Here is a 10,400-nt window from a genome sequence, read left to right as displayed (position 1 = left end):
TTTTTTTGAGACAGAGTCTCACTCTGTTGCCCAGGCTAGAGTGAGTGCCCTGGCGTCAGCCTAGCTCACAGCAACCTCAAACTCCTGAGCTCAAGCAATCCTCCTGTCTCAGCCTCCCGAGTAGCTGGGACTACAGGCATGCACCACCATGCCCGGCTAATTTTTTCTATATATATTTTTAGCTGTCCATATAATTTCTTTCTATTTTTAGTAGAGGTGGGGTCTCGCTCTTGCTCAGGCTGGTCTCGAACTCCTGAGCTCAAACGATCCGCCCACCTCGGCCTCCCAGAGTGCTAGGATTACAGGCGTGAGCCACTGCGCCCGGCCTTAGGTGCTGTCTTTTGTTCCTTCTATCTGCAGCCCCCAACCCCTGGGCCGCAGACGGGACCGGTCCATGGTCTTTTAGGAACTGGACTGCACAGGTGTGCGAGCAAACGAAGCTTCATCTGCATTTACAGCTGCTCCCCATTGCTCACATCACTGCATAAGCTCCGCCTCCTGTCGGATCGGCAGCGGCGTCAGATTCTCATAGGAGCGCGCGCCCCCTGCTGTAAACTGCGCATGCGCGCGATCTAGGGCGCGGCTCCTTGTGGGAATCTAGCGTCTGCTGGTCTGAGGTGGAGCTGAGGCCGCGACGCCCGCGCTGGGCAGCGGCGGCAGCTACAGATTATCAGCAGCAGAGAGGCTTGACTGCACAGTAAACACAATGCGCTCGACTCGCCCCGAAACCGTCTCCCCGCAACCCCTCGAAACTCCCCCATCCTGGTCTGTGGAAAAACCGTCTTCCGTGAAACTGGTTCCTGGTGCGGAAAAGGCGGGAGCCCGCGGGCTCGCGAGCTCAGCTGGCTGGTGCCTGAGGCGGAAGAGGTCTGCTTCCTTCAGTGAAGCTGTGGTGCCAGTGGAGTTCCGAAAACTAGTGTAATCTCTCACTTACGGGTTGAACCGTGGGGTCATATGTTTATTTGGTGTAGAAAAAAAGTTAAAATTTCGCTGTCTTTAAGACTTTGCAGACGCTCATGCGCAGTGCGTCGTTTGTTTTTGCCAGGCCTGGGTCTCACTGCGTGTTGGACATGACCGAGCCTCTGCAATGGGCCAGGTACCACTGGCGGCGGCTCGTCGGTGGCACCAGCAGGGACGACGACGACAGGCGCTGCGACTACTCCTCGCTGCTGGCCTGCGGGGGCAAGTCCTCCCGGACGCCCAGGCTGGCAGGGAAGCACCGGGTCGTTGTTCCCCACCTGTGGCCCTTCCAGGACGAGTATGAAAAGTTCTCGGGAGCCTACGTGAATAACCGAATACGGACCACCAAGTACACGCTGTTGAATTTCGTGCCAAGAAATTTATTCGAACAGTTTCACAGGTACTTTTATTTTAGGGAGGGGAAAAAAAAAAAAACAACAAAAAACGCTTAGAATTCTGTTTGTCCCTCTAGTTGGTATGTAAAATTTTTCATTTTCATGACACTGTATGTTACTTGAGCCTAAGACTTGTGACATCATCCTTGACAATTTTGGAGTCTGTTGTGGAATGATGATTATTTGTACTCACACAGCACTTGATTGGTAAGATGCCTTGTGTTTACCAGAAAAGATACTGTTATTCTCATATTATAAATGAGGAAACAGATGGTGATTTAGTCAATGTCATGCCAGTGGCAAGTAGCAGACGTGGGCTCCAGCCTTGGGTCTTCTCACTCTTGCTCGTGTTCTTTCCGTTAAATCATGCTGCCTTTTATTTTCAGATTTTCTTTACTTGATAATACGGGGAAATACAGCTCCAAAGCCATGCAGGTGTAAGATGTTATTAGGTGAAACAAGGACATAATTCAGCTTAATATGCATTGATTGACACTCTGCTGTGAGTTTAGGCACTCAAGGACATTCAGGTGGAATTGTTTCGCCTTTCCTTGTGGAGTTTTCAGTTGAGCCAGGGAAACAAGATACGTATACTAACAACAAAAAGACACGACGGATGCGATGAGCTTTATAAAGTGCTATCAAGTAGAATGGAAGTCTCAAAAAGATAAATAACAATACTAACTGGAGCAATAGAAGGGAAAGTGGCATTGGAGTTAAAGATGGAGGGTGGGTGGGATTTTCAAGGCAGAGGTATGGCCAAAAGCATTTCAGATGGAGGAAGGCGTGTGAGTGGAAGCATAGAAGACAAGCTTGGAGCCTAGCAAGCGGTCCTCTCTAATTTACAGGTAGCATCTGTGCCGGGAGCAACAGGAAGTCAAGTCGGACCGATAGGTATAACCCAGCAGAGGGGTCTTGATGTCAGGATGAAGAGTTAAGACTCGAGTCTGCAGGCACAATTCTGAATAGAGGAATAACATGCGTGTGTCTGTTTCACTGTGGAGGCTGTGCGGTGGGTGATAGATGGAAGGGCTTAGAGGCAAACTGAAGGCAGAGGGAATATTTAGAAAGATGCTGTGTAAAAACTGGTGAGTGGTAATGGAGATCTGACGGGAGACCCATATGAGAATGAAGAGGAGGCTAACCTGTTACGGATACTGTGGATTCAATGTGGGGAATTAAATGAAAAGAGTGAAACGATGATGTGAACATGTTGAGCTGTGACAGTCAGAAGGATTAGCAGGAAAATGAGAGACAGGAGTAAAAAGAAGCTTGGCTGGAGGATTGTTTTGTCTTTGTCAATGTTGTGTTTTAGATGCTAATGTGAGTATAAGGATTCTCGACACTCGTTATTCATTCTACATATATTCGTTCTCATTATTCATTCTATATGTGTTCCACACGCATTTATTAAACAGTGGCTATGCTCAAAGTACAGATGCGAATTGGCTGAATTAATGACTCTAGTGCTGTGGGTGTCGCTGTCTTTTATGGAGTCTGCAATCCAGTGCACTCGATGGAATGAGAATCTGACACTTGAACAGAGCTCAGAGCTAGAGCTGTAGGTTTGGATGTGGTCCACATGGAAATAATCGAAGCCATAGAAATAAAATAAAGGGAATTGGAGGTGAGGAAGAAGTACGTGTAGATTATTCTTTTGAGACGTTTCATGGTCGGTGGGAAAATATGTAATAAAAATTCAAGGGCAGGATTGAAAGATTGAGATTTTGTTTTTCTTTTAAGGGAAAGAGTGTCTTGAACTTACCTTATGGCCAAAAATAAGGAACCAGTGGAGAAGTAGTTGGATATATAAAATAGAGGAATGGAAGAAGTTCCTTAAGAAAATGGTTCTAAATAGCATAGAAGAAGGATTAGAAGAGTTAGTCTCAAGAAGAAAAAACTCAGACTTTTCTCCTTATTATGAGCCTTATTTGAATCTGATGTTGGCACATACAAAAGCCTGGAGAGTTGATTTGGGGTTTTTTGTTTGTTTATTTTATTATATAACACATTAGCTCTGGACTTTTTCTAAATTTTTCTGAACCTTTAAAAAGGCAATAATGTTTCCTATCATGTCTTTTGTCAGCTCGACTGTCCCGCTGGGATATTTACTATTGTATATTTCAAAAATAGTATCTCATATTTATTAAAGTATGACATGAGCCAGATGTCCATGAGGGAAATAAATAGTTCATTCGGATTTGTTATATTTTGCTAGTTCTCCATCTGTAACATGCAAAATCAACAACTATAGGAAAACACAATAAGGTATTTTGCTTCTTACTGCAGTCCTTGAAGTCACTTGTTAACATCTCCTTTGTGTTTGGGTTGCAGAGCCGCCAATTTATATTTCCTGTTCCTAGTGGTCCTGAACTGGGTGCCTTTGGTAGAAGCTTTCCAAAAGGAAATCACCATGCTGCCCCTGGTGGTGGTCCTTACAATCATCGCAATTAAAGATGGCTTGGAAGATTATCGCAAATACAAAATTGACAAACAGATTAACAATTTAGTGACTAAAGTTTATAGTAGGTAAGTGGAATGGGAACTTTGCTATAGTATACACTTGTCTCATTTAGAAACATGCAGAATGTGACTTTTTTTTCCCATTTGGATATTAGCAGAACCCTTTTTGTGGTGGTTTTTTTGTTGTTAGTATTGTTGTTTTCAATTAACATTTCTTAGAAAAGTCCTATAGTGAATTTAATTCAGGTGTCAAAGGAAAACAAAAATGTATAAGCCATTGTCAACCCAGGAGTTGACAAAGCAAAAGCTTCTATAACTCATGTATAAGTGGAATTGAAAAAAATTGAACTTCATACCGTGAGAAGGAAAGCAAGCAGATAGTTTTTAACCCCAGATGTTACATTAATAATTTGGGATTAAGAAGAGGATGGGATATGAAAAATAAGAATGAATATGAATGGATGTGAAAAACAAGATGGGATATAAAAATGAAAAGACAGGAGCTATCTATGGAGGAAAAGGATTGTGAAGAATGGAGAAGAGTATTTTTTTGTGCACAAAACTAGAGGCGTCCCATTGCAGTAAGAACAGAGGATATTCATAAAGGGAGGTCTTTTCAGGGACATAGTTGCTGAGCTGGAGACTTGATATTTCCAGTATTTATGAAATAGAAAGTCTGTGTAGCCAAGAATAAACTCAACTGAGGTGAATTTTGAACTGTGGTATATATTATAAGCAGCTCCTGGGTTTTTATTTTTAGACGTAAGTTAATACTTAGTAAACAGTATAGACAAGTATAACTTGTCTTCGATCTTACGTGAGCCAAAGAGGAGAAGGTTAGAGAAGGCTTCTCTGAAGAAGTGATATTTAATCTGAAACCTGCAGGATTCTGAATTTTATTCATTATTAGAATTCATCAGTGGCTTTCACATTTGTTTTAAAGATGTATTAAGAGAACAGGGGAAAGAACTCTTTTTGTCCTTTTTAAGATGATGTGAGATTACTTGGATGATGAAAAATTAGTTCTATTTTTTCCTGTATACTCATGTCCAATCTAAAGGGAAACAGAAAAACTGGTGTGTTGTGTAAAAATAGGTGTAAGTCCATGGTTTTCTTATTAAAGCTATAGAACATTTTACCACAATGATTGTATAACTCTTTCAATAATGTTTGAGTACTTATCATGTCCCAGGGATAGAGAGGTGAAATGTTAGTATAGTCTGTACCCTCAAAAAATAGCTATAAGAAATAGTATTTTATAATGATTATGTGACAAAGTCCAGATTTTGACCAATTTTAAGATTACCCAGCTAATGCCAAATTTAGCAAATGGAAAGAATGCTTAGGATATGTGTGTTTGAATACAATTTTTTTTTTTTTTTTTTTTTTTGAGACAGAGTCTCACTCTGTTGCCCTGGGTAGCGTGCAGTGGCGTCAGCCTAGCTCACAGCAATCTCAAACTCCTGGGCTCAAGCGATCGTCCTGTGTCAGCCTCCCAGAGTGCTGGGATCATGACTGTGAGCCACCGCACCTGGCCCAAATTTTTATATATAAATAATTAACTGAATTTTAGTCCTAGTTTAGAGTTGATAATATGCGTTTATTTGATTTTCTCTCTGTTACGTCCTTCCATGGGAGAATGAACTGGTCTACACAGACAATAGGGAAGAGTTTGATAAAGACTAAATAAAGCATTGATTTGCCTTTCTCTGGGGACTATCAAACTCTTTGGATAATCAAAAATTCCTTTAGCGGGATTCAACCTTGTGCATTTGGTATTTTGAGAAACTATGTCCTGAAAATGTACTTCTTAGATGCTCTTTAAGCTGATATATCTGATATAATTCTGTATAGCAGAAATCATAAAAGTATTGATCCAAGGTGGCATTTCTCTTTAATGAATTAATAATTTTTAATAGGTCATATAACTTAGAATCTAGCTGTCTCCTGGGAGTCTTTGACAGTGAACTTGAGTATTTAACCTTGTAAATACAGGGTGTCCCAAAAGTCACCATATATAGTGAAAATGGGAAATTGTAGCTAAATGTACCTTTATTTACAAAATATACATTACAAAATTTTACAAAATTGCCTTTGTATGGAGGCTTTTGGCACACCCTGTATAACAGAAAATAACTTTGTTTTTAAAGTGTATTTTTGTAACAAATGCCAGAATTTTTATAGATATCTGGGAGACAGAATGAGACAGACCTTCCTAACATTTGCTGGTGGCATAGTGTGTGAAATGCTGCTTCAACTAGCTGATACAACATTCTACCTTGCAAAGTTCTTCATTCTAAAAGAAAAAGGCTTTGTGGAGCATAATGAATGCTGTTGGTCTGAAAAGGCATGAGAAGTTTGACAAAAGCTTTAACGTAAAGCAGGGTATTTAATGCAAGTCAATCTTAAATGATGTGTCTGTCCCTTAAAAAGATGTACAGAATGGGAAACCTTTACTTTGAGAAGGGAAACAATTTGCCATTCTCCTTTCTAGGGATCAGATGCAACAGACTCAGGACTGTTTTAGGCAAAATTTCCATTCAATATTAATTAGAGCTGTTAATATGGTGGTATAATGATTTTCAAAATATTGTGTCTATGTATTTTATTGCATTGCTTTTGTGCTCTCTTTAATTATCCATCCTATCTGCCATATGGGAAGCTCTCTGAGAGCGATGATGTATCCTTGGTACCTTGACCACAAAGCAGCGTGCAGGCATTGCTTTGAACATGAATAAACCCATCAGCCGTTCATTTTAATTTTATTCCAGAATTGCACTCAAGCAACATAATGGTTCAAAATCCCATGGGAAAAAAAGAGCTGAAAAATAAGTTTCAGTCGCTTAGTTATTACATTTTCAGGTGAAACATTTGTGGAATTTAGGTTTGGCCAATTCTGTTGCTTCCTTTTTAGCATTTAATAGACTACAATTCACCTTAATACTTTATACGCACTTTAAATTATACACGATTTTACATGTTTTGGGCTTGATATTCTTCTTAAACTTTTTTTCCGTTTTCAATTTTAGGAAAGAGAAAAAATACATTGACCGATGCTGGAAAGACGTTACTGTCGGGGACTTCATCCGCCTCTCCTGCAATGAGGTCATCCCTGCGGACATGGTCTTACTCTTTTCCACTGATCCGGATGGAATCTGCCACATTGAGACTTCTGGTCTGGATGGAGAGAGCAACTTAAAACAGAGGCAGGTGGTTCGAGGACATGCAGAGCAGGTGAATAATGTGTTCTCAGCTGGTGACTAATTAACGTTGTTTTTTTTTCAGAAGATGACTGAGCTCATTTTCACAGTACAGATAAAGAGAATTTTAGGTTCGTTTTTGCCATGACAAAGCGGAATCCCAGAAGGTTTAATGCATTTCCAGATATCGGTGAAAGTGTATTATATTTTATAGATAATAGGGTAAAGTGACTTTGGAGTTCACACATTTCAGTCTGGCAGTTGTGTTTTCTGTAACGGAATTAAAGGAACCTAAACAGAATTATTTTGCAATTTGGAAAATTATTTTGCAAGAGAAATAATTACCTGCTAATTATTTTTCTTAAACTTAGATTTTATATCTTACGTTTTGTTGTTCATTGTTCTAAAATCTGCAATTACTTATACACCAAACTGTCTAAGACTTTGGTGGCTTCTCATGGCCACCTAGCTTCTAGACCCTTCACTGTGCTGTGCTGAGGGAACCAAAACCTTTGAAGTTATAGTGACATGAATTTAAATGAATCCCAGCTCTGCCACTAACTACTGTGTGACTTTGGGCAAGTCACCGAAACATTTCATGCCTCAGCTTCTTTATCTTAAAATGGAAATGATGATAACTACTTCGTAGCATTGCTGTAAGGTTGAAATGCAGTAATATATGTAGAAACGTCATACACAGTGTCTAAATATCAGTTTCCCTTCCCTTTCTCTGAAAGCACTTGAGATGAAGTATTTTAAAATTTAATGGGTTTTTTATCTTTTTTAATTATTATTTTTTTTACCTGAACCACTATTAAGTCACAGTTCCTTCACCTTGTAAACCAAAAAGTGTTTTAGCCTACTAATACCCTTACCTTTGGCAAATTTTGTGTGACATTGTGCCTGTCTTTCTACCTATGACTGTCATTTAGATCCTCCGTGAGTGACATGTCTCTCAGCGTACTGTCATTTCACTTTTGTAAGTAGCCTTGCACCTAATACATTGGTAAAAATCTTGCACAGCTTAAATTTCTGTTGTACCACGAAATAGCTACTTTTAGGCTGATGTCAGCTGATTGGTTGGTCAGTCAGCAAGCACACTGTGGGCTCAATTAAGGGTGAGCGCTCTGGAATCCAATGACCTTGATTGTAATCCTGGTCCAAATACCTTCTTGTTTTGAAAACTTTGGCAAATTACTGATACTTTGTGTTTCTCTCCTCATCTGTTAATTAGGCCTAATTATGGTAGCTACCTCATGGGGTTGTGGAGAAGAAATGAGTTAATATATTTAAAGTGCATAATAGCTTCTAGTTCATCAAAAGAACTCCATGGGTATTATTAGCAAATCAAATCATATGACCATATAATTCACATTTTTTCATATGCTGTCTATGATATACATATTAATATATAAATACCATAGCATTTATTTTAGTAGCCAAAAAGTCATATGAAAATAAAAGAAATGAGATTGACATGGATTTATTCTTAGTGAATCCATAACTTACAGGATCTGTGTTTTATAAAGGCACTTTGCTTATTTGCTCATTCATTTCATAAAGCATATTAAAATTATCTGTTTGACCCATTAGAGAAATTTTGTAAGACATTAATGTCCAGCTTATTTTTAAATTTTTATTTATAAAATTTGGCTGAGATCAAATGCATATGTGCTCGAAGTGTTCACATATATATTTAATCTCAGAAATTACCTAAGTGATTAAAGACCAACAACGAAAGTATTTTCAGGTTTTCAGTGCTTCGTTGATAAAAGTGTTTATAAGTAGAACTCTGTTCTGGAGAGTCCTGCATAAATGTCAATAAATAATTCAGACATTCCCTTCACCTACAGATGTTCACTAATGCCTAAGACCATTCTGATCCCAATTATGGATCCCCTAATTATGCTATACTTTCTTTAATCTGGGAAATATGATGTAAACTTTGTGGCAAAAAAGCCTTCTTAAGAATTGATGGAAGTACTAACACACTTAAGCATCAAGAGTTTAACCTAGAAATCTTCTTGTTTTGTGATTTTTCAAAACATTTTTAGGACTCTGAAGTTGATCCAGAGAAGTTCTCCAGTAGGATTGAATGTGAAAGTCCAAACAATGACCTCAACAGATTCCGAGGCTTCCTGTGAGTGCTAACGTGACTTACCTTTGTGGGTGTGAGTGGAACTGTGTGTTGCAAGTACACTTAACTGAAAACGTTTGTGTACTTATACCCATGGCAAATAACTAAAGGCCATAAGTTTAACCATCTATAAATTTAGCTTATTTTAATAACTTGTTAAGTATTTACCTAATATATGTAAAAATATATATGTGTGTGTGTGTGTGTGTGTGTGTATATATATATATATTTGTTTTTAGATGGTGCTTACCTGGGAATGTTACATGGAAATGTGAATATTGGGAATTAATTTCCTCATCTGTTTTACTAAAAAGTTGAATTGGAGTAAACTTAGATTTGAAACCTTTCCTGTGAAATGCCTAACTTATTACTCCAAACCAAGAACACTCAAGGACGAGTTTTGTTTTTATATCCCCATTGTTGCTATTGAAAAATAAATCAATCTGCCGTCTTTCTTACAGAGAACATTCCAACAAAGAACGTGTGGGTCTCAGTAAAGAAAACCTATTGCTTAGGGGATGCACCATTAGGAACACCGAGGCCGTTGTGGGCATTGTGGTTTATGCAGGTTGGTTATACTTCTGATTTTCATCCTTGTCTCCTCTGTGCATTTCTGCAAGTTAACATTTTTCATTTACTCAGATATACAATCTACGAAAGCAGAAAGAAAATTCTTTTTTTAAATTTTTTTTTTATTTCAACATATTATGGGGGTACAAGTGTTTAGGTTACGTATATTGCCCTTGCCCCACTCGAGTCAAAGCTTCAAGCATGTCCATCCCCCAGACGGTGCACCCTGCACCCATTAGGTGTGATATGCCCATCCCCCCCACCTGCATGACACCCGATGAATGTTACTTCCATATGTGCACATAAGTGTTGATCAGTTAGTACCAATGTGATGGTGAGTACATGTGGTGCTTGTTTGTCCATTCTTGGGATACTTCACTTAGTACAGTGGGCTCCAGCTCCATCCAGGATAATACAAGAGGTGCTACATCACCATTGTTTTTTGTGGCCGAGGAGAACGCCATGGTGTACATATACCACATTTTATTAATCCAGTTCTGTCTTGATAAACTTAATCAGTGGTCTCTGTTTTTCTAAATGGATCACAGAAGCAGACTAATGTGACAAAATATGTTATGTAACTGCGTTTTATTAAATTGTCTGCCAGAGAGATGTTTAAGTATGATACTTGCTTCCTGGTTTCAATTTGTCTATTTTCTGCCGTATCACATGTCC

The 10,400-nt window shown here is 39.0% G+C and overlaps 1 protein-coding gene across 1 annotated transcript in view; it reads left to right on the top strand.

Moving 5' to 3' along the window:
• Window positions 1–1,070: 1,070 nt before the first annotated feature.
• ATP10D (ATPase phospholipid transporting 10D (putative)) overlaps window positions 1,071–10,400 on the top strand; it is a 52,538-nt gene continuing 43,208 nt past the window's right edge. The window contains exons 1-5 of the mRNA XM_069457570.1: window positions 1,071–1,360; window positions 3,690–3,884; window positions 6,848–7,052; window positions 9,073–9,158; window positions 9,617–9,723. Coding sequence (XP_069313671.1) covers window positions 1,071–1,360; window positions 3,690–3,884; window positions 6,848–7,052; window positions 9,073–9,158; window positions 9,617–9,723 — 883 coding nt within the window. The remainder of the gene's footprint in view (window positions 1,361–3,689; window positions 3,885–6,847; window positions 7,053–9,072; window positions 9,159–9,616; window positions 9,724–10,400) is intronic.

This window comes from Eulemur rufifrons, chromosome 24 (assembly GCF_041146395.1).
Source record: "Eulemur rufifrons isolate Redbay chromosome 24, OSU_ERuf_1, whole genome shotgun sequence".
Taxonomy (NCBI): domain Eukaryota; kingdom Metazoa; phylum Chordata; class Mammalia; order Primates; family Lemuridae; genus Eulemur; species Eulemur rufifrons.
Note: the sequence above shows the minus strand (reverse complement) of the source record. Positions and strands in the feature narration are given on the sequence as shown.